Here is a 24,802-nt window from a genome sequence, read left to right as displayed (position 1 = left end):
TAAAAAAAAAGATTTGAGTGGGATTCGGAATTATTCTTTTTTTTTTTAAGAAAATCTGAAAAGTGTTCTAGGAATTGGTGGTAAAATTAATTTGCGATCAAAAACAAAAAATTTATATGAATTAAAATAAATTTATTAATTAATTCTCTAGGTATAGCGAAAATAATAATTCAAGAAAGGTAAATATTTATTTTTAAAATATTGGAATTCGGTTCGATAGTAAATTTTTTTGATTCTTAAAAGTTATCGAATCGAAAAGTCAATACATAATTGCAAATAATATAATTAAGAAAATAAATCGGGAAGATTTGTTCAATTCTAGAATCGAAATATTGGTATTTTGTCATTTCTTGATAGCCGGTAATATAAAAAACCTACTTAAGATAATACACAATATGCAATACACTTGTAAAGTTGTCTCTCAAGATACTTAGAACTATGATTCTCTGAAAGTATTTTCGCTCAAATCATAACAGGTTTCTTTCTACAATATAAAAATGTAATTCAATCTTAATACTTGGATCTAAAATATTATATTTCCCCTGAAAATCAAAAATTTCAAAACTCAGATAGTTTCTAGGTTTTTCCTGTATTGATTCAGTCTTCGATTTAACGCAAACATAGGTTTCCTTCACGATTTTTAACCGACTTCAAACAAAAACGGAGGAGGTTATCAATTCGACTGTATTTTTTTTTTTTTTTAATTTTTGTTACCTCAGAACTTTCGACTGGGTGAACCGATCTTTATGATTCTTTATCTATTTGAAAGCTAAGCTGCTTCGCGTGTGGTCCCATTTCATTTTAGTCCAATTCTGACAACGGCATCCATGAGAAAACCACAAAAGTCTTAAATTTGCATTAAGTATGTACGACAAGAGGACGAATAACTCAATATCACGCCAACCGATTTCGATGATTCTTTTTTTAGTGACAAATTAGTTAGGGTACTTCAGATTCACTAAAAATTACAAAATAAAAAAAAACTTTTAACAAAAAGAAAATTTTTTATTTATGAGAATATTTCAAATCGAGTCGAATTATTTGATTAATTTTTAATTTTAGATGCTGTTGTTTATATTTATGAGTAAACAATTGGAATATCTAAATTGTGCGAAAACTATAATACGTCGATTATTGTTCACAAATCCAGCGGAAAAATTACAAATTGCTACTGTTAGTGCAGAGAATCAAGTAGATACCGAACCAGTAAATGCTTCGCCAGCTTCGATTGAATTAATTGATTATATCGATCAATTAATTGAAGCTTTATTAACATCAAATGAGTCAATAGATCAACAAAATAATGAAACCAAATTTAAAGTTGCTTTTCAAGTTATTCAACAAATGATTATTAAGTAAATAAATATTAAGTCTGTGGCGCATTTAGAGGGGAAAGATATTAGGCCTTTGATTTAGGCTTAATTTGATTCAATAATGTTAACTCAACTACTCTTAAATCTTTGATTTATATTAAACATTTAGTTTGGGAACTAGAATGATTTAAGGAACTTATGGGAGTGCAAATTCCAGCTCTATCGCCTCTCTCTTCTAAATACGCTTCAGTATTCAGGATGTCTTAGAAAAACTATTCCTAAATTAATTAAAGTTAGTAGATAAGAAGTTGTGTAAACGATCTCTTAAACCGGTTTATCTACATCCTTTTTCACCGGTTTAATTTATTAAACCGATTTAACTTCTAGGCCTGAAAGCGTCCTATATATTTTTTAAGTGACCTGTAAGCGACGTCTTTAGGAAATTATTAAACCGGTTTAATAACTCCGGCTTAGGAGATAGCGTGTGAAAGTGATGTATAAAATAACTAGCTGTGAAATACCCGCTTTATTGAGCAACTTCAATTTTAAATACAAAGATTATTCACTTTATATGCCGTCAGTTACCCTCCTTTTTTCCACAATTTCGTTGAACCTCTAAAATTATCAGCGTTTCTCTACTGTATTACGCATGTATTATACATAAAAACCTTCCTCTTGAATCATTCTATCTATTAGAAAAATCGCATCCAAATCCATTGCGTAGTTTTAAAGGTAGGGACAGACAGACGGGGGCGACTCTGTTTAATATTATTTATTGAAGAAAATTCTAACATCAAACTTGCCACTCTGGCGTTAAAGGGAATGGAGCAGCGGATTTCATGGCATAATAGGGGTCATCTCAAACGCTCTTTTCACCTGGACCTGTCATTCCCATAGCAAGATCTTCCTTATTGAATCAAGGAATGGCTACGGTCCATCTTGATTACTGGGATTTTGCGTAGGTTATGCGGCAGTTCAAAATGTGTATAACCACAATTAGACTATTTGATAGAATCCAATAGCTTCTTCTGCATAAAATAACATCTCTTACCCGGAATCGTCTCGCTTTCGGGTGACATGTTGTTCTCAAAAAGTGTACAGTGGTCCCTTTGGACTAGGGACTCATTTGCGTTATCCCTCTTATGTTTTATTATTAACATCAAACTTGAAAGCTTGCAATATTTAAAATTCTCTACTGAAATTTAGGAATAGATTTTTCATGACAAACTGAATTATAAAAATTATAAAAACTAATCTTTCACTTTTGTGTTTAGTATTTTAGAAAGTGAAAAGGATGAAACAATTGCACCTGCAAAGGGTAGAAAGAAAATTCAAAAACCATCAACTGAAGTGATTATTTTTACAAACTTAAAAAACGCAAAATTTTCTGATACATTGGCACAAAAAATGATTGAAGAATTTAAAAATGAAAATATTAAAATGTATATTTTTACCGAGAGTATTTCATATCCGATACCGGAAAATACAATCGATGAACATTTACCAATGATAATGAAAAATCCATCTTTATTTTCTGAAGAATTAAAACCACTCCAGCAGCTCATTGTAGACGTAAGTTTATTGACGATGTTTTTCACCATGCTCATTTATGATCATATTTATAAACTTTCGCTCTCATTGAATGTAGTTGATTTAATCTACGCCACAACAAAATCCACTACAAAATTCCACATTACTTCATCAAGCTGCGTCTCAACTTTCGCGCTGTTCCTTAACTTTATCCTTGGTCAAATTATTTTTGGATATTTATTTTGTATTTTTATTTATTTAACAGACAGGTGGTTTTATTGGAAATATTAATTTTGCTGCATCCTTATTTGAAAATCTTCGAATCCGGAAACTCCCTCAAGCATGGAATGTTGATTTTCGTATTGGAAGTAAAATAAAAATACCAATGTGTGGTTATCGAAAAGTAAGTTATTAAATTGACCTATGTATATTCAGAATTTCCTTTGAATGTTAATTATTGGAATACTAGTATTAATTATTGAAACCTTGTCGATGTACCTTTTTGAGTTGAACACAGGGTGCGTGGAAGTTTAAAAGCTGTTTATTATAACTATGGTTAAAATTTATAATATATGGCCCCTAAAGGGGAGCCAATGAGATTCTTGTCTAGATCAACGACACTTAATCTACCTCTAGTTGAACATGGAGGTTATTATGATCCTCAGTGTTTAAGAAATATTAAATAATGCAAAGCACTAGAGTCGTCTAAACCATATTGAGCGACGGGACCGCCTTGTGTGGCGCTCTTTTATAAAAATTTTTCTTTATGTCCCTGTTTTTGTCATCCTAAATGCACTTGGCGCGCCTTTATGGCGCTCTTTTTATACCTTGTCGTTTTGTCTCGCCTTTCTTTTGTAAACAATATTGTATAAATGTGTATAACGCGATCAGCTAGCACCTCCAAATCCTTGCGCTTGGATGCCACGCACTTTGTGTATCGAATCACGAAACATCATATAATCAAATATCATCAATTTTGTTTGAACTTATCCTTAAACAAAATCAAATGATTTTTAACATATAAACACGAACTTAAACGATTAACCCTTTTAATGAATCTAATATATTATCTAATTTCTTAGACCATAGGATATTCAGAACCAAAATGGCATTTTAAAAAACGGCCACTTGAAGTTTCAAATCAAGGTGAAACATCTGGATTACAGCAACAAGGTTTCAAACGTAATTTCAAAGAAGATTTCAAAGAAGAGAAAGAAGAAGAAATCGCGAAAAATGAAATTAAACCAGATGAATGGGAAACCGATGAAAAAATATTTGATGTTCATATGTACGTATAAATTTTTCATTTCTTGCTTATAAAAGTGTCCCATTAGAAATTTTGGGAAATACTCTTTGACTGTTTTTCTCTCGTGATCTGGTTGTCTAAATTGAAACTACTGAAAATGGGTACACATCCTACTCCCAATTATCAATAGTTAGAGTATTCTTCTCTCGTGACCTTCTAGCCTAAATTAGAACTACTGAAAAATGAGTTCAGTTTCAACTCCCAGTTATCAATAGTTAGAGTATTGGTCGTTGGAGAGAGATAGAGTAGTATAAAGTAGAGATAAATATGTATAAACAAATTTAGAACACCCTTAAGAAAACATTTATTTTTTTACCTTTTAGTACAATAAGAACTGTTACTTTAAAAAGTATTTTTTACGTAAATTTTTGTTTTATTTAAAATAGTACAAATGAAGGAGTAGGATATTTAACAAAAGAAGAGAAAAAAGCCCATAAACCAAAAACAATTCGTTGTTTAGATTTATTATTTACAATGGATAAAAATGAAGTACATGAAATTCATCATGGAAAACCTGTTTATTTATTAAAACCCAACCCAAAAAAACAGGTAGGTGTAAAAAACGTAACTGAGGAATTTTTTACGTAACGAAAATTTAAAGAAATAATAAACCGCTTTATGATTATTCTTTTTTTTTTTTTACAGGAAAATATTAGAGCATTCAACGCATTTGCGAATGCATTAGTACAACGAAATTTAGTGGGTATTGCCAGGAAATGTTACAATAGAAATACTTATCCAAAATTGGTTGTTCTTCGTCCGTACAAAATTCAAGATGAAGTAGTAAGTACCAACGAAAATAAATATCAAAATCATGAAAGGCAACTAACTTTTAGGAAATATAAAGAATCTCGTTCTTATGGAAAAGTTCTTAAGCCTGTTAATTTTTTTTTTGTTAAATGTTACCGTTCTTAATATCTCGAATAAAAGTTTTCATGGATCCTAAGTCAAAACGACCATAATTTTCAAGTAACAATTACTTGAAGTTCGAGTTTCGTATATATCCAGTCTCTTTTCCTTATTTTGGAAAAATCGTATTAGTTATTTTTTCTGAAGCTTTAGTATCATCATCACTTTCAGGCAATTTTTTTTAAAACGTTGATATGTTTTGTCTTAATAGTTCCAAAGTGCTAAAGGCCATAATTTTCGAGCTACGTATACTTTAATAATTCAAATTTCAGAGATGTGAACCCATCCCAGACAAGTGTTATAATACGTGGTACATTTTGAGTAAAGCAGGTGCAATAGGCAAAAATTATCAAATATAAACCATTTTTCTACAAAGTATATCTCCAAAATTCTAACTGAAAGTTTATGTATCTATAAAATTATAGTTGCCAGAATTTTGAGCCCATGACATCTATCGACTGACATGTTGAGAGATGAAAAATTTCAAAAAAATTAACTGAAATTTTTTCTTTAAAAGTGCAAAGTTCTTTCAAATCGCCGCATACATAACGTATTATTATTATTATTATTACAATATTAATTTCGATCTTTTTTTTATTGTAGATCATTGAATCGTTCTTGCTACCATTTAAGGATAATTGTGTGGATCCGTTAGACTATATAAACGGTACAACTGGATTATGGAAAATACCTAGCAAAGACTATCAGTTAGATCCAAAAATTAAAATTAATGCTGAATTACAAGAGCATGTTAACGACTATTTAAAAGAGTTAACAATAAAAGAAGATGACCAGTAAGTTGATTCCAATTACGTCGATTAAGGATGTACTAAGACCACGAATCCATTCGAACAATTCATGCCCATATTCCTTAAAATATTGTAAAAAAATATAAAATATAATTGAATTTAAGTCATCAGGAAGTTTACTAAAATCAGTTTTCTTACTACTATCTCTACTTCTGTACCGTGGTCGTCCGTACATCTTTAAATTATTTCGGTATTAATTATTCAATATTTCTATATATTATATTTTTTTTAGCTTAAATATGCTACCACCACAATTACAATTCAATCCAAAATTGGATTATTTGTACCAGAAGATTATTGAAAGAGCAAAACAAACGAAGGAGAATGAAATAATAGAACCAGAAGAATGGGAATCTAGTCTCAGTAATTTACATATTAAAAATTCACAACCAAAATTTTTAAAATCGAGAGCAACTGATGCTTTAAATGAATTAATTATGAAATTGAATATTTAAAAAAAAAAATGGAATCGGAAAAAGATGGAATCAAAAATAATTTTTTATTTATTTGTATCTATTCACCTTTTTTAATTTGATAAATTATTTTGAAATTAATTTAAACGTTTAATTCGTTTGTTACTCAAAATAAATGCCGCCGCCAAATAATATTTAACAAATAATAATTTACCATTGACAACTGACATGACCAGCGAGGTAAAATACTCCAAGAGGGGTAGATTATATAGAAATTCTGATTTAGGAATAGTGATCAGAGACCCCGAAAACCCCCGAGTATTCGTTTTTGGTCCATATTTTCAAGGTTTTAAAATTTTCAAAAATCATCTCATAAATGGATTCTAATGATTAGCCTATTGGGCGCATAGCAAAAACCAAAACTTTCTAGCGGCAAAAAGTTAGATGTAGATTCCGATATATGGACCTCCCTGATCATTTAAAAAAAAAAAAACTGGTTCGATAGGTTGAGGTACAAAAAAAGTCTTCTATGAAATGCTAAAATGAGACGACTACCCCCACATTGTTTTAACATGGTGGTAAAAGTGTAACAAGTCTATATTTTTTGATGGTATGTGTCTGGCTATAAGGTTTTATAAGAGTAATAAAAAAAAATGTAGTTTTTCAAAATAATTTTATTAACATTATATAAAATCTGATATTCAATATTATTTAAAGTCTGTACAAAATGAAAATATGGCGGATAAATAATAATTATCGAATTAATATCGATTGATTTCATCCATACAATCGATGGATTTATAACAATTAATATATTTTTTTCATAATTATTTTCTATACATTTAATTAATAGTTTATCGTACTCTTTTAATATTTCACATACTTGCACTTCAATTATTAAATCCTCCTCATCGATTTGTGGTCGAATGTATTGTTGATTTTTTTCTAAATATATTTCATGTTCCCAAATTTTATTTTTTGAATTTTGAATCCGTAACAATTCATGTAATTTCCATGAATAAGTTCCTTTTTTTAATTTTCCTTTCGTTTTTAATGAGATATTTTCTGTTAATTTTGGTTCATTTGTGGAAAATGTACTTTTTTGAGTGGAAAATTGTGTTTTTATTTGAAAATTTTGTGTATTTTTTTGTTCTTGAGAATGAAAATCAATTGAAATATCCCCAATGCTTAAAGATGGCGGAGATTCTGCTGAGTTTATTAATTCGGGTCGATTGAAATCGACTTCTGTTTTATCACAGTCAATAATTTCTATATTTTCTGAAGAAATTGTATCTCTTAGTGGTTTTTTTAGTAATGGAGATTCGGGGAAAATTATTTGATTTGGACTACTGAAATTTCTTTCAGTTAGATCACAGTCGATAACTTGTAAATTCGAAAAACTCGGATGTGGGCTCTCAGAATTTTCATAATTTAATTCAAGACTACCTAAATCGATTTCCATTTTATCTTTTGTTGATCTTTTAGCTACCAATATTGGGCTTACAGGTGTTCCAATATTTATTTTGGGCTTATTTAAATTAATTTTTATTTCATTCTTTGGTGCCCTTTTTAACTGAAATGTCGGGCTTTGCGAAGTAATAAAATTTAAGTCAAGATTACCTAAGTCAATTCCCGGTTGGTCACCGACATTATTTGAATAAGAGGGAATATTAGTTTTTATTGTCCTTTTCGATTGAATTGTCGGGCTTAATTCCAGGCTACTTAAATCAATTTCCGTTTTAACGCCGTTATTTTTTGGATCATCGACATCAAGGCTAGCTGTTATTGATGGTTTTGATTTTAATACTGGGCTTTCTGAAATTTCCCAGTTTATCTCAGGATTATCACAATTAAAAGTTTGATGGAGAGATGGAGAATTTTTCTGGCAAGTTTGTACGATTTTACGGTTTTCTTGATTAAATAATCGACGTTTAATATTTTTCAATTGTATTTTTGATTTTTTTAATCGATTTTTATTTAAAACAATCGGAGAATTTGATTCAATTTGCGAAGATGTTTTAGCCAAAGTAGAATTTTGTTTACTTAATAGAATTGGAGATAATACGTTACATAAAATTGACTCTGTAGATTCTTCTAGATTATCATAATCTCGTTTACGCTTAAGAGATAGTTCTGGTGACGGTTGTTTCGAATTTTCAATAAGTTTCTTCTGTTTTTTAAATTTCCATTTATGTTTTGTATTTTTATTACGTTTAACTTTACGTTTAGAATTTGAAATAAATTTTGTAATGCTAATAGGCGTCTCTTTTTTGATTTCATCGTTACTGGAGCTACTGTCATCAATTTTTACGTTAATTTGTGATTGTGGAAAATCGAATCTTGTCTCCCAATTGTTCATATTTGCGTGATGTGTAAATATTTTGACATTTCTTATATTTGTCAAATTATTTGTAGCGAATTTTGGAATAAATTAACCTATGTTATCATACCAGCTTAGAGTTAAAAAATATCCCTACAGAAAATTTCCAAGGGCTTTTTGCCAAATGAAAAAGAGCTAACGTAATTTGGCTTTGCTTGTCATTTGTTCTTCATTGTTTGATCATTACAATTATTTATTCGATCGATAAATATTGCTCTATCAAATCATTACAGAACGGAATAGATCATACAAAATCTTAATTTATTATTAAGAAGTTACATAATTAGGAAGGAATTGGATTACTTAATGTAAAATATTTATAATCCAACTACAATTGCTAATTTTAATGCTCAAACAATGAAGAACTTAAACGACGAACAATTAAAATAACCATTATTCATTCATATTTATTTTAGGTGAAATATGTACAAATTTATATAATAAAATATCGTTTTTATCAATTTTTCTTGTTTAATTATTATTATTCAATATTATATCTACCTACCTTTATCTTTTTATCCTTTACATCGATTTCAGGAATATGAAACAGAATCTACATTTTTAACAAAATGTTACTACAATTATTCATTTATAGGTAATTTTATTGAAAATGATGAGTAAAAGGTTTGTATATTACATTATTGATATTGATAATATGTCAAACGTGGAATAGTGGCTAGCAAAGTCGCCTCCGGTTACGAAGTTCCTTGGTTCGTAGCTAGCAATGTCACGTCTAATCCTTAACTAAATAAGTTATTATGCCGAGATGCTATCATTTTTTTTTTTTTATATAATTAATCTTTATTTTAATTCCCACCCCCTAACAGAAGAATGATTTATGACATAAGTAGGAAAGTGGGACTAATATATTTTATTTTTGTGAAATAACATGTTCTCCTATTACAAAATCTTATAAAATTTCATTTAACAAGAATAAATAAATTTTAGCATGAAAGTACAACAAAAAAGCAAGCAAAATTAGTATTTTTTTAATATTTTGTAATAGGCGAATATGTTATAAAAAAAAAGTGGAATAAAATGTATAACATGTTCTCTTGTTACAAAATTTCAAATTTTAGTCTTAACGAACGATTTTTAATTTTATAAAAACAAATTTTAATATTTGGTAATAGGAGAATATGAGTGAGATAAACTATATGACATGTTCTCCTATTAAAAAGTTTCAAATTTTAGCATAACCAAGCCATTTAGTACATATTTTTAATATTTTGTAACAGGGGAATATGATTTTAAACAGTAAGATTGATTTATGATTATTTAAATTCCCACCCCCTGACAGAATAATGATTTATACATATGTATAACTGGGAGTTATTTATAGCAAGAGGGCGGGGTATATAGATAATTTAAACTATAAAAAGAGTGGAAAATTTTTAAAATCAGGAAAAATTTATTAAATTAATAGTAAAAATTGATACATACCAGGATACGAACCGTGGTACTTAGGCGTCAGAGGCTAGTGCTATACCCACACTGCCACTCAGCTTATATGTTATACAGTTAACTTAATACTTACATTTACTAAATATTTAATTAATTGATAATTTTTTTTCTGAAAGAAAAAATAGGATAGAAAGTTTAAAAAATAAAACAAAATTTAAAATATATAACAATTCTTATTTATTTATAACAAAAAAATGTTTTAAATTTTCATGAAAAATTATATTGTACATTTTCATAAAACAAATTAACAGAGATTCTTCTTTTCTTATTAAAGTTTTTATTCAAAATAAGTAAAATTCTATCACTTTTATATAATATTAATAATAATAAAGGGTGTCCCAAAATTAACGTCTGATTCGAGCTTCTTGCGTTAATTTTGGAACACTCCTTTATAAAACACAATATATTCTTTCTTATAAATATTACTAACTAAACCATAGAGATATGAAGATAGCGAACGCTAGCCTGTAAGTGGATTCGATATGCGAGAGACAAGATTGCCAGTAAATTCTCCTGTGTCCTTGTCTTATACTTACTAATACATATTATAATAAGAATATATGTACATATGATTATGACAAGGGCATAGGGGAACTTATTGGCAGTCTTCTCTCTCATTCATCATATCGCATCCACTTACAAGCTACCAGATCCCTCGCGTAACTAAGCAGGTAAGGGCACAAGGGATTAATTATTATGATGTTACAAGTCACGCATTTTACCTCCTCTTACGGTAGTCCTGCATTTTATAAAAAATGGGGTCTGGTTTATTTAAATAACAAAAATATAAAATAATTTTTTTTTAAATATAATTTATTTAAAACTGTACAATGTAATATTTTTAAATAGAAACAAAATAACCTTTTTACATATTTTGTAAAATAAAATCAAATAAATTACTTCGAAAAATAATTACGTCAAAAATTCGACCTCATTTTAGCATTTATTTATTTTTATTTATTTCATTAAAATTTGTTTTCATAAATTCGAAATAAAAAACCAAAAAACACATGAACAAAAAAAATAGGAATACAATTAATGATAATGAAGACAGAGTGTGGATATGGAAGGGCGCATTATTTCTAGGCTCTAGATTAGGTCCTGTTTTATATGAATTAAAATGTTTTTTTGAACACACAATATGGGAACATAACATTAGGAAACTTTGTGAGAGATCGGTTCGAATTTAATGAATCCATTTTTACTTTTTATCAGAGCCACCAGCACTTTGTGTCTTAATATCCAATAAATATCCAATATCATGTGGGGCATTTGTAAATAGGGATCCTGAAACAAATGAAATATTAAAGATTATATTGAGTTTAAATATTCATACTCCAGTAAACGAGGCAAATTTGGGATAAAGCTTTGTTCACTCTCTAGAGCAAAAGTTATCTGATAAATAGTAGTGCTTTTACCCAGGGGATGTTAACCACCCCTTCTAGGAGGTAGAAAAATATATCTTGAAAATGGCAACGGAAATCGATAGTGTTTTGTCCACCCCGTGGACAAAAGCATCGCAAGACACCGAATAATTTTTGATCTAGAGGATGAACAAAGAGGAATTTCGTCGTTTTTCCTCCTTGTTTATTGGAGTACTCGTAAAAAATTTATATTACCTATAAATGTATCATTAACATGCTTATCAGCATCTGTTGTTGAATTACGATCAAACATTATTCTAGAAGCATCTTCAATATTGACTGTTGTAGAGGCAGAATCTGTATGAAATTGTTGTGTTGTATTCATTTTTGTTGTATTGTTGTTATCAACAATGGTATTACTGTTATTGTTATTTGTATCATCATTTATAGGACTGTATTCATGTTGTTTATCATTTTTAATAATTGTACAATTATTTTGTTTAACTATTTGAAAATCCAAACAACGAAATCGTTGATCTGTATTATATATTGATGATGTTAATGACGACGTTTGTGATGAAAAATATGGTTTACCACTAAATGGATTTATAAAATCAGCCCAATATCCCATTATAGTTAATGTCATACATATATCTTGGGCAGCCAGCACAAACTACAATCAAACATTATTATTATTTCATATATCTATCAAAACAATCAAATAATTAGTGTAGGCCCTGAGTGAGTTTCGTATGTATTTTACGTAAGTCCTAACGAACAAGGAATGTATTTTGACCCACTGAATCCGAATTTTCAACTTGCTCATCGCTCAGAGTGGTGGAAATTCGGAGCTATGACCGTATAAACAATTAATTTGTTTATAATAAATTTTCCCCCACTCTGAGCGATGAGAAATTTGAAAATTTGGATTCAGTGGGTCAAAATACGTCGAAATCACACTTCCTGTTCGTATAGACCTGTAAATGCATACGAAACTCACTCAGCGCCGAAACTATAGTTTTTAATGACAAATTACTTACATTTTTAGCTAGTTTCTCAATAATATCATCATCATTTTCAATATTCAATTCTGTATCCGTTGTACTACGTTGATAAATATTTTTAGGATATTGTACCAAAGTAACAACAGTTAATATTGAACTTTTTAAATCAACTAAACGTCCACCATTTGTATTACCAAATAATTCAATAACACCTTTACGTAATACCATTGGACATTCATTTACTATACATGATAATTGGTTTTCATTACTTTTATTATTATTATTTGTAGTTGTAGAAGTCTTTTTTATCTTTAAATCTTTACTATCTTTATCTAGATCACATTGTGTTTCTACGCTATTTTTATTTGATTTTATTTCTGTTTTATTTGTAGCCGTCTTCTTTGATGGTTTTAATTTATTATTTCTATTTGTTTGCTGTTTCTGTAAAGAAAAAAAATCACTTTTAATGGATAGAGTCAGTCAATTAAAATGTAATTCAGGATTCTAAGATTGGAATTAATAATCACCGAGTAATCTATAGAGTGCCTTTCTCTGAAAAGTCATTAGGTTCCTTCAGCAAGTATACAAGTGAAATTTACCAAATTTGAAAAATCTCCAAATTTTTGGGGTACGGAATCCTAAACTCGCGCTTGAAACATATTTAAAAACATTTTCCATTAAATTACCTTTTTCCTAAGGGCCTTATCCAAACTGAATCGATTTTGAAGATCGTCGCCTATTTTTTAATTGACTGGGTACAGAACTCTAAATTCGTATAGCTAAGAACACTCTACATTAAATTTCCTTTCAAACAAAACAAAAAAAATCAAAATCGGTTCATTCGTTTAGGCGCTACGATGCCACAGACAGATAGACACACACATTATTTATTAATTTTATTATTTTTATTTTTCATATCTATAGGAGCCGTTCTGTAAAATAATAAGTCAGTCAGTCCATTATCATTTATTATTAAGTTCATGGTCATATTTATTCTACGCATTACAATTGAAAACATTAAGATTAAAAATAGAATTGCGTTATTTTTAGGATTCCGTTGCCAAAACAAATAAATTGCATAAAGATAAATAAATTTTGATATCTTGTCAAATGCGTAGCCAATTTTGTTTACATACCTGATTCGATGACGACGAATGATGAATTTTAAATAATGGTTGTTGATTTGTTGCGGCAGCTAAAGTTGATGCAATGAGTTGTACAAATGATTCAGATGTTTCGGTATTTTGCCATGCAGGACCAACATTACCAGGCATAAAAAATGGATAACCATTTGTTGCAAATAATTCCCAATTTATATTATTTACATGATTTAAATTACCCGACTCTAAAATTATATATTTATTAATTAGAATTAATGAATCGTAAAATAGTCCATAGACGTTCAATATTTTTGTCTGTGCACTCATTAAATCTGCCAACGAGTTCATTTGCATTTAGAGATCAATATGCTAAATTGCATAAAATTCGTCCTTGAAAGCAAGTGCGACATTGTATGCAAATAGGGTCTCCTATAATACTCTCTATCTGGAAAAAAACTACACAAGAAACCAAAAAAACTTATCCTTAAAACTCAGTTTTGATAGTATGGGATTTAGAAGATTCTTACATGTGCAAATGTTTTGATCGAATTACTCTAGATCACATTTTCACTCATTTTTAATTAAAGACTTCGATGTTACGTAAACTAATACTGATAAAATTTGAACCAAGAAATGTAATAGAACTCGGTGAGACCAACAATAAAATCAAAATTATCGAGATTTCAACTAAAAACGGGAAATACTATCCTGGTTTTGTTACCACGCAGACCCAGAGAGTTGGAACTTCTACTCAACACTTGGTCACAATTAATATTGAGTATTCTATATCGGAATCCACACCATAAGAAACTTGCTTCTAAAAAATTGACTTCCTAACTATTTATGGTTATGTTTAGTCTTTGTTGTTATTTCTGTTACCATAAACAGCCTAAACAGGCTACGACAACCAGTAGATGTTCATTATTGCTTTATTTGATGTGGAGCTAACTTGGTTCAAAAATATTGAAAGTGTATGGGCCGCTTTAATAAGATACAATGCACTTACCATCACATAATTGATCAGCTTTAACAATTTTAAACGGACCATATGTACCAATTTGATTACGTTTTCTTGAATAATATCTAGGTTTAACTTGAAATATTATAAATTGATGGCTTGTATTCCTCACCAAAAAGCTCCTTTTCAACACTAGCTTCACAAACACTGATGACATGACACTCATTATTATTTATCATTGCTTTGATTGCATAACTTTATGTCAAAACAAATATGACGTGATGGAAGAACATTGAATGAATATAAAAACACCAAAAATTTTTAATTTAAATTAAATTTTAAGAAGAAAAATAAATATAGCCTGTGTCACTTATGTCCTGCAATGACTCTGTTTATTTTGTATTATTTATCTACGTGACATATGTGACGTGTGACTCCGATTGTTTGATTTAAAAAAATTTTTCTTTCTAAATAAAATATTTTCGCACATACAAACAAAAATATCACCTCGTATGTGAATTCTTTAAGGCTTTATTTTCAATCAGCTTTTATTCACTTGATATTGTATTGAAATTTTGAATTTATTTTTGTGGGTGGCCCGAACTTAATAAAATATAGATGTTTCGATGGATTTTAATTTTTTTAATTTTTGATTAACAACATTAATTTCACAGAAAACTACGCATTCTTTGATACACTTTTCAATTTAAAAAATAAATGTACTTGCATGATGAAAATATTTACGATTTAAAAATATACGTCAACATGACGTATGTTCGTTCAAAAGTTAGCAAAGAATGGCGGTAAGTTTAAAATATCAATTTTTATGCACTGTTGCGTGATAGGAAACCTTACAAACGATTATTTTATAAACGAGATTACTTTAATATAAAATTCGATTGGAATATTATATGTCAGTTGCATGGCAATTGGCAAATGTAAAAATTATTTCTGTGTAACAAAAATTTAAAATGTATTAATTTAAAACACAAAAATCGAGAGCCAGACAACAAACTTTTGTTAAAGAGCGGAGGGAATTAAAAATTTGAGACGAAACTAAAATTGCAAAACAATATTGATATTAAAATAGCATTAAAGTTGGCATTTAAAACATATCCAAGAATACTCTCCATTAAATTGCCTTTCAAACGAAATCAAAAAAATCAAAATCGGTTCATTAGTTTAGGCGCTACGATACCACAGACAGGCACACACACACATAACGGTCAAACTTATAACTCCTCTTTTTTTTAAGCTCGGGAGTTAAAAATAAAGAAATCATGGTTTTTTAGTCTCATCATATTTGCCCAAAAACAGCAGATTCTCTTAAGACGTATACATCTCCCGGGAAAGCATTGAGCCGAAAGGTCTTGAAAACCGACTCAAATAAAAAACGATGAAATCATCTTAGTGGACTAATACAGTAGAATCTCGATAAGTTAAAGTCCAAGGAAAACACAAAATATTTTAAGTTATAGAGGTTTTAAGTTATCAAGAGTCTATGTTAGGTAAAGGTTAATATAGAGGTATGTACATGTTTCTATGTACCCTAGTTAATATAGAGGTATGTACATGTTTCTATGTAGTTACTGAGGGCCTATACAGAGATTATTTATTTAAGTTATAGAGGTTTTGGGCTCTGATGGGAAGGGAACATAGTATTTTTTGAAGTAACAGAGGTTTTTATGTTACCGAGGTTTAAGTTATCGAGATTCTACTGTATCATGTTCGATTTATCATGTGTATAATAAATTTAAAAAGTACGAAAAAATTTATTTCTGTTCCTTTAAAAACCATGAAAATCATTTAAGGATTTTGATCAAAGAAAAAATAACCATTAAAGAAAAAATTGTTTATTAATTTCATAAATAAATAAAAAATATATTCCAATAAATATAAAAATTAATATCCAAAAGAAATCAATCACTGGTTCAAAAACAAAACAAATTATTTTGAAATTTTTCAATCGTAAAATTTAAATTTGATTACGTATATAATATTAGTACAGAAAGTTTCAGAATAATTCTAATAATCAAGAGCGATAAATGAGACGCGATTTTATAAGACGCCATGATTGTTTTACACTATAAGGTCGTAGAGTAATATCTGAAAATAAAACCTCAAAAATATACATACATGTAGTAAGTCTGAAAATTAGGTATTTTATTCTGACACCCTCTGTACTGTATAGCGTTTTTGTATAAATGGTAAATAATCAAGAGGTCAGTAGGGTATCTCCGAAACAGGTACTTCGGTATAAGCAATATTTATGCGGAATCATCCCGTTTCGAAGTTGTAAGCGTCAGAAACTTCTCGAACTCGAACAAAAATTGTTGGTCTTTTTATGAGGAAATTTTTTTCGATATCTTTAATAGTTTTCGAACAGTTAACTTTCGATATCTAGAACAAACTGTTAGAGATAGAACAAAACTTTAAATTACAAATATATTTCTCATGGAAATATCAGCAATGTTTGTTTCAAACATTCAAGGCGAGCCTTTCCGGATACATGTTCTTTTACCAAAATGCTTGTTTCGGCGTACTCTACCATCGTTTTGACTATAGACTATTTATCCATAAACACTTTTTATAATCAGGATTTGACATTAGAAAAAAATACCCTTCTGCCTGTTAGTTAAAACTCGCGTAAGAAAAATTTAAACTCTCGTAACTATAGATAAATTATTTTTAACTTGAGCTTAATGTTGAAAATCATATACATAAATTGTTATAAATAATTCAACTAAAGTATCGGAAATCAGGACCTTTGCCTAGCAAATTTTGGTTTCATCTGCCTTGGGAAAATTTATCAATAGATGACATAACTATTTGAAAATTTCCTGAAATTATAACAATTTGAAAATTTTCAATTCAAGTTCGTAGCAGTAGAATATTTCGGCTACTTCTCAAATTCAATTCTGTTAACTTTAAAGGATACAATTTTCTAAAGTCAAACCTTAGACTACAATTTAAATTTATAAATAACAAAATAAATATTATATTTTATGAATAACAAGCAATGTCATTTTATTTAAAAAATGGCAGCCTCAAATGCGTTACAATCATAGACATATAGAAATGGATAGTGCATATCCATTCATAACCAATTTTAATCATCCCTTATCCGAAGACGCCTCGTCTTCGGGTTTCAGGTTGTTCTCAAGGAAGGCACAGACGACTCCCTTGGTCTAAGTGCTAGGGACCCAATTGAGATATCCCTCTTATATTTCATTATTATTCCAGCCGTTATGAACTGACTGTCAAATACTACGTCTGGCTCTATACCTCTCTGATTATAAAAATAAAAAATAAAAACAAAGCTACGAATAAGAAAATTTTGTTCGTAGGAAATGCAATCACCCAAAAATAATGAAATAATTTTCAAACCGCAACACAATTATATTTTATATACAATTCCACTACGCTCAATGCAGCAACTATTTAATTTATCCAGTCAAATTACACTTTGAAGGTTACAAAAATTCCCATAGAGCTAAAAATTGGTATGAATGTTCAGAATACTATTATAAATGACTTGTGAAAAGTCCCCATCAATCCCCCTTGTGCAAAAAATTTTATTCAGGCGGGAAGTTTGCAAAAATAGGTTTTTCGCGTTTTTCAGCAAAACGGTGAGTTAAACAGTAAAAATAGTTCAATAGTATTCTGAACATTTATACCAATTTTTAGCTCTATGGAAATTTTTGTAACCTTACTTATATTTTATGGACTAATTTGACTGGATAATAATTAATTATTATTGGTCCTCAGTCACTATTTCATCACTATCACTAGTTAATTCAATAATTACTTTAAATTGTTCCGTACTATCACCAGTCACAACTGGTAATTCTAATGTAATTGTTTGATTACTACCTAAATAATCTTCTAATAAATTATTTAATTTAGCTTCACTACTATTATTATTATTATTATTTAATTTTGTATTGTCTTCATCATTATTTGTATTATTTAAATCAATCACTAGATGACTATCTGAGTCATTGTCATCATCGTTATCATCTTCATTATTTTGATTACCTTCCATTAATTTTCGTATATTTTCTTCAAGATTATCTTGAATATTTTGATATAAAACTTCTTCAAAATTAATTTCTTGATTGTTTATGCTTTTTTCTTGTTGACTATCAGGAACTTTTATTTCTCCATCAGGTGTTATTCGTTTTGCCTCCGAATTTTTTTTCTCTTGATCATCAGAAAGTATTTTCTGATTATTTGAAGGTATTCTTTCTTCCTCATTATCAGGAAGTATCCTTTCTTCCTGATTACCAGAACGCATTCGTTTTTTCTGATTATCAGGAGGTATACTTTCTACTTCATTATCAGGAAGTATTCGTTCTTCTTGATTATCAGGAAGTATTCTTTCGCCCTCATTATCAGGAAGTATTCTTTCTTCCTGATTATCAGAACGTATTCGTTCTTTCTGATTATTATTAGAAATAATTTGTTTTTCAGTAATTATTCTTTCTTTTTTATTTTTAAAATTACTAATTTCTTCCTGATGATGTGGAATTATAAATTCATCATTATCAGTTTCAGGTACATTATCATTTTTCATTGTAAGTTTAGAACGTATCTTACGCCCACATCGCGTTGTAGTTTCTTTACCAAACATTGCTGTCACTAATTTACTAGTTTCATCATCTTCTAATTCATCCTGTTCCTCTTCATATGAATATTTGCATTTTTTTAGAGGTGGTTCTTCCGCTTTTGAATTATTGTCTTTTAAATTTTGATTTGGAGCTTCTATACTTGGATTACTATCAATTGGGTTATGTTTATCTAGTTGCGGATCTGCCTCGACTGTCGGTGTGGCATTTGACACCTCTATGGAAGGTACCACTGTTGGAGGGGGATCATCTTCGTCGAAATCTTGCATCATATCACTTTTATTGACATACATTTGACGTGCTAGCCAACCTTAAAATTATAGAAAATAGTTAAATCAAATAATGATAGAAGTTGAAGGAAAATAAGTTCTATCTGCATATGGTACCAGAAAGAGATGTTTATAAAAAAAAAGGCCCTCTTTTAAATGGTTTGATGTTAGAATTCGAATAATATTTCAATAGATTGGCTCTTATCGCCGAATATTAATGCAACGAAAGAGGTTTTTAAGTTACAGGGTTTCATTCTGAGCTTACTAAAATTCTTTAAATGAATTTGATTAAAATACGAGATTTTCTATTTAAAACTGGAAAAACTTTTAAGTCGACGTTATATTATAAACATAATACTTACTACCAGTTTTATATCGAACACGTTTCTCATTAGTCTTCCGTTTCCGTTGCATTTGATCCTGTCGTTTAATTTCTTGTATTTGCTTTTGATTTAATTGTTGCTCATCTAATAATTGTTGATCTTGATCTAATGATTGTTGTAATTGTTCTAAATCAAATGTACACGGATTCAACAATACTTTATCAATTAAATGACGATTAATTTTCTCTTCTTTTTTAAATTTTAATTTTAAATCACGTCTGGTACGATTTTTAAAATATGACAACATCATTGAAAAATCTGTACCAATCATTTGAAGAACACGATAGAATTGTTTCGTTTCATGTACACTCCAATCTTTTGTACGTTTAGCACGTTTATAAATACCGTATGTTGTGTTTAATTCATCGTAATTAATCGCTGTTTCAGTTAATTCACGTGATTTATTCATACGTTGTATTTGTTGATCGGTTGTTTCAATTACCACACTTTGTTCATCTGCAACAAAAATTATTTTACCAATTAGTTTAATTTTGAAAAATCATATTCTACCCATCGAAAACATTAGAAATCATTATTTTAAAGAAGAAATTCAAATTCAGCAGGTCCAGAGGTGGAAGATTTTAAGAGGGGTAGTGGTGAAATAACGAAAAAAAAATAGTATATGTTACGAATTAATATAATCCTCAATTTGTTTGAAAAATATTTTTGAAATATCATTATTATGCTATGGCAGAATTCAGACCTAAAATTATTTCTCTCCTCTAGTGAATCTGTTTGACTTGTTCAAAAATATTTCAGACAAAAAAAATATAGTTTTTTATATTAAGGTACAAACAGGAGGAAGGGGTAGGTATTTTAATCTATAATTGGCTACTAGCTACTTACTACTTTTTTAATTACTACTTTATTATCTGTTCAAGATCCAGAAACATTCAAAGTAACAGTATATCTAGCAATTATAGACAGATTTGTGGTTGATCTTCAAATGGGGCCAAAATTTTACAGTAAATTTTCGTTTTTAAGCAATTTGAAATTGAAGAAATTGAAAATAGAGCAAATAAGTTAGTAACAATGTATTCTGATTATTTAGAAAAGTGTCTTATTGACGAATGTATCTATCTGCGTTCTTATTAACAACGATAGCTTGTGTCGGATAACTCCCCCAAAGAACCAATGCGATTTTACAGCTTCTAAGAAATAAAGAACTCGAAACTAAACAAATTTAAAATGGTCTTTATTTACAATTCTGAATGTTTTATAAGATTCTCTATTGTTTGTTACTTGGTACATACAACGAGACCCTAATTTTATGTGGGGATGCCGGTATGCGTGTACGACACGACTTGGTTTTTTTTTTTATAGTGTAAAAAACGATAAAAAAAATTTTTATATTTCACGATTCATTGATTACATTTAACCTTGAGCAAAATTATTATATAATCAAAACTTCATTTTTTTTATGATATGAAAGTATAGGAATAATAATTTTAATGCTTTAATACTAGGATTTTTGGGGTAACTACAAAAACCGCTAGAATTCTGGGGTATGATGGAAGTTTCCTTAACTAGAATTGAAGAACATACAGCTGTGCATACAGCAGCTTTCATCGATGATAAAAAATATACTTTTCTTACCTAATATAATTTCTCCATTTTCACCAATTTTAACTTGTGGTACAGGTTGCATAGTTTCTTCTTCTGGTTCATCAACGGTCTCTTCTTCTGCTCGCGTTGACATTGAATGAACTGATTCATTATCATTAAAGGAAGCAACCGATGATGACGAATCAATTTGTTCACTTTTCTTTCTACTTGAAGTGCTCGATGCAGGTGTTTTCTTTAACATGGGATTCGATGTTGGATTATAAAAGATAAGATCCATCATTGTTAGCTTTTGTCGATCTGGTGTTTTTGTACCAAACTTATTATAAAAATCACGTTTTGCTTCGGCCATCTTTTTAGCGATATCAGATCGACGTACTTTACGTTTTATTATCGGTTGTTGTTGTTGTTGTTGTTGGATTTGTTGGATGTTAGACTGTTGGGATAAGGTTCCTCCAGGTGTTACACCCATTGATTCTTTATTACTAGAAAAACAAAAGGGACAGTAATGATTAATAAAATCATAATTGGGCTGTTCCTAAATTTAAATAAATTCAAAATAGAACAAAAAAATTACCTAACGTTGTTCTTATTTGGCGATAAAACATTTTTATGAACTTCCCCTTCAGTTTTACTGCAAATTTCTTTCACAACAGGACTGTTACTATTGTTGCAACCATTAATTGTTGGTGTATTAATTGTTGTTAAAGTATTCAACGGTGTACTATCACTAACAATATTCGATGAAGAATTACTATTAACCGAATCATAACGATTTCGAATATTCCGTCGCGAAAATTCATCTTCTGATTCACTAGCACTTGTACTATTTCGACGATCACTCCCACGATGATGACCATCTAGACGTGGTATCGAACGTATTCTCGGTCTATGTTGCACTATTGGTGAAGTCACGGGTGATGGACGAACAACTGACGTATTTTCATTTTCATCCGGTTTTACAAAATTTGATTCATTTGCTGTTACGTCATCCGTAACAGGTTTATCTGTTTCGGTATTTTTATTACGACGTATTGGTATTTTAGCCACAGCTCGAATTCTACTACGAGATTTTTCTGGAACATCTTGTTGACTCACTTCGGATGAAATAGTTTCGATCGAAACTTGTTTCTCGGTATTATCGTTTGATGTCGTCTCGTTTTTCTCAATTTCATCCGACTTTTGTGTTTTATTTTCGTCAACTTTTCTGCGTGCGGGTACGTTTGCAACAGCCTTTATTCTCGCACGTCTCATTATGTCAAATTTGTTTAGCCAGCTGTTTGTTTTAAATCAAAACATGTGCTCTATGTTTTAAGTAACAAAAAAAATAATTTTGTTTAAATTTAATTTAATAATATTTTTTGTTGAATTAGATCCATTTAAATTAAATTAAAACAAGTTTTAATAACACGTGTTGATTATCAAATAACACGATTTTGTTTCATATAAAAGTTGTATAAGTTTAATAGGTTAACAATCAATGTGTGAACAGCATGGTGTTCTGAATTAGATGATGAAACACGATGAAATAAAATTTGGACATCTGTCCTAAAAAATTTCTATAAAACTTGACGTTAAATTGCGTCAAAAACTTTTGTATACACATTTTAAAACACTAGTTTGAAGTTTGCATCAAATGCGTGTTTTGATATGATGATGGCGACGATCATCGACTTATAAAACTGGACAGAAGAAACTAGTTCACACTTTCACAGACTAATGGAATTGAGTTTATTATTTATTTCTTTCGCGACTTAAGTTTTAATTGAAATTCAACAAAATCATCAAAAATCAAACTTTAGTGGGAATATAACAATAATTCTAATTAAATATAACTTGTATAGGCACTACGAAGCGCCTAATTCAATAAACCGATTTGGATTTTTTTGTTTAGTAAGAAAGGTAATTTAATGGTGAGTATTATCAGCTATGTTTCAACTGTGAGTTTAGGGTTCCGTACCTAGAACAACTAAAAAATAGGCAATGATCCACAAAATCGGTTCAGTTTGGAGAAAGCTCTAAGGAAAGAGATAATTTAATGGAGAGTGTTCTTAGATACGTTTCAAGTGCGAGTTTAGGGTTCCGTATCCGATAAATGTGACGGCAGTTTTTTAAATTTTGTAAATTTCACTTGTAAAATATGCTGATAGAAGTATTTTACATTTTTCTCCACATGCCTCATCCTTATTTACATGTTGATGAGAGTATATTTACGTCGTATTATGCATTTTTATACAGGTGTTTATTTTAAATAATTCATTTATACATAGTGTTTAGTATAAATGTTCTATAAATCTGAATTTTTTTTGTTTTTTATATAGAATTTCTAAATGATTAAAATTTAAAAAAAGATCAGAAAATTTTTTATGGATTTATTTACAATAATTTCAATATAAATTTAGTACAAATAAAATTTTTAACATATTTTTGTTATTATAAGTCTATAAATATCCATTGATGATTGTTCTTCCATAAATTTCGTTTGTTAAACTTTCAAATTAACCATTTTTTGTTTAATTAACAATTTTAATTAGTTGAATACTTATTTAAGGAATATGTGTAATGCGGATGCGTCAAACTTTCGTGCATATAGGCAAGGTACATTACAAGCTATTTTTAGGTTTCTGAAGTAAAAATTTTAAAATTTGGTATTAGGAGAATATGTTATAAAAGTGATATAACTATAGATATTTTAGAAGTCTATGGATAAGTAATAAAATAAAGACACACCTTCCATTATACGAAATTATAATAAAAGGTGTGTCTTTATATAGCATTTCTATTGGTCGAAACTACAAAAAACATGGCTGCTTTAATATAAAATAAAAATGAGTAAGATATATAGATATTGTATCGAACCAAAAGAGACAAGTATATTAGTAATATCAATGCTGTCAACCTGACGACATTATAACTAAGCATAACCAACCTAACATAAATAAATTTATTTTTTCTCCTGATACAAATTCTTATAAAATTTTATGTGAGATAAAGAAGATTGTGTGTGATATTATAACCAAAAAATATCATACAAGAAGTTATTTTTAGGTTTTTGAAGTAAAAATATCATAATTTGGTATTAGGAGAATATGATAAAAAGGAAAATATAATAAGACACACTTTCTATAATAACAAAGTGAAGTACATGCATTACTGCATTAAACCAAAAGAGACAAATATATTAAAATATAAGTGAGTGAAGCATATATATAATTTAATTGAACCAATGGAGACAAATATATAAATAATATCAATGCTACCAACTCACGAAATTTTATAACCCAACTTATATACCAACTTAACATATTTAATTTTTTTTAATGTTATCATGATCTAATACCGATTCTTAAAAAATTAAAATTTACTATTATTTTAAAAGGTTTTTAAGGGTTATCTTTAGTGTAACTAA

General features: G+C 29.1%; 3 protein-coding genes across 3 annotated transcripts; 1 reads left to right on the top strand and 2 right to left on the bottom strand.

Annotated features, from left to right (window-relative positions):
- Positions 1-44: 44 nt before the first annotated feature.
- LOC123300101 lies at positions 45-6,741 on the top strand. Its single transcript, XM_044882572.1, has 9 exons — positions 45-179; positions 1,063-1,355; positions 2,588-2,885; positions 3,109-3,246; positions 3,926-4,131; positions 4,536-4,698; positions 4,795-4,932; positions 5,662-5,852; positions 6,100-6,741. The coding sequence occupies exons 2-9, from the start codon at positions 1,063-1,065 to the stop codon at positions 6,320-6,322; spliced, it is 1,650 nt and encodes a 549-aa protein (XP_044738507.1). The 5' UTR covers positions 45-179; the 3' UTR covers positions 6,323-6,741.
- A 4,359-nt stretch (positions 6,742-11,100) lies between these two features.
- Positions 11,101-15,256, bottom strand: LOC123299858 (retinoblastoma-like protein A). The gene is made up of 5 exons (XM_044882254.1): positions 14,599-15,256; positions 13,629-13,837; positions 12,529-12,933; positions 11,744-12,161; positions 11,101-11,411 (listed from the first exon to the last, which is right to left on the bottom strand). Exons 1-5 carry the CDS (start codon positions 14,774-14,776, stop codon positions 11,326-11,328), a joined length of 1,296 nt encoding a protein of 431 aa, XP_044738189.1. The 5' UTR covers positions 14,777-15,256; the 3' UTR covers positions 11,101-11,325.
- Positions 15,257-18,187: 2,931 nt separating this feature from the next.
- On the bottom strand, positions 18,188-22,845 carry LOC123299708 (transcription factor TFIIIB component B'' homolog). The gene is made up of 4 exons (XM_044882019.1): positions 21,971-22,845; positions 21,427-21,878; positions 19,810-20,286; positions 18,188-19,488 (listed from the first exon to the last, which is right to left on the bottom strand). Exons 1-4 carry the CDS (start codon positions 22,645-22,647, stop codon positions 18,305-18,307), a joined length of 2,790 nt encoding a protein of 929 aa, XP_044737954.1. The 5' UTR covers positions 22,648-22,845; the 3' UTR covers positions 18,188-18,304.
- Positions 22,846-24,802: the final 1,957 nt, after the last annotated feature.

The sequence above is a fragment of the Chrysoperla carnea genome, chromosome 5, assembly GCF_905475395.1.
Source record: "Chrysoperla carnea chromosome 5, inChrCarn1.1, whole genome shotgun sequence".
NCBI classification, from domain to species: Eukaryota; Metazoa; Arthropoda; class Insecta; order Neuroptera; family Chrysopidae; genus Chrysoperla; species Chrysoperla carnea.
Note: the sequence above shows the minus strand (reverse complement) of the source record. Positions and strands in the feature narration are given on the sequence as shown.

Bases quoted from the DNA above. Each gene is read 5' to 3' on its own strand.
- LOC123299858 (XM_044882254.1), bottom strand. From the start codon at position 14,776: ATGAGTGTCATGTCATCAGTGTTTGTGAAGCTAGTGTTGAAAAGGAGC. The intron at 12,162-12,528 runs GTAAGTAATTTG...GTTTGATTGTAG, and splicing joins TTGAGAAACTAGCTAAAAAT to TTTGTGCTGGCTGCCCAAGA. The intron at 11,412-11,743 runs GTAATATAAATT...CATTTGTTTCAG, and splicing joins TGTTAATGATACATTTATAG to GATCCCTATTTACAAATGCC.
- LOC123300101 (XM_044882572.1), top strand. From the start codon at position 1,063: ATGCTGTTGTTTATATTTATGAGTAAACAATTGGAATATCTAAATTGT. The intron at 4,132-4,535 runs GTACGTATAAAT...TATTTAAAATAG, and splicing joins AAAATATTTGATGTTCATAT to TACAAATGAAGGAGTAGGAT. The intron at 4,699-4,794 runs GTAGGTGTAAAA...TTTTTTTTACAG, and splicing joins AACCCAACCCAAAAAAACAG to GAAAATATTAGAGCATTCAA.
- LOC123299708 (XM_044882019.1), bottom strand. From the start codon at position 22,647: ATGAGACGTGCGAGAATAAAGGCTGTTGCAAACGTACCCGCACGCAGA. The intron at 20,287-21,426 runs GTAAGAAAAGTA...TTTTTGTTGCAG, and splicing joins AAATGGAGAAATTATATTAG to ATGAACAAAGTGTGGTAATT. The intron at 19,489-19,809 runs GTAAGTATTATG...TATAATTTTAAG, and splicing joins TGTTCGATATAAAACTGGTA to GTTGGCTAGCACGTCAAATG.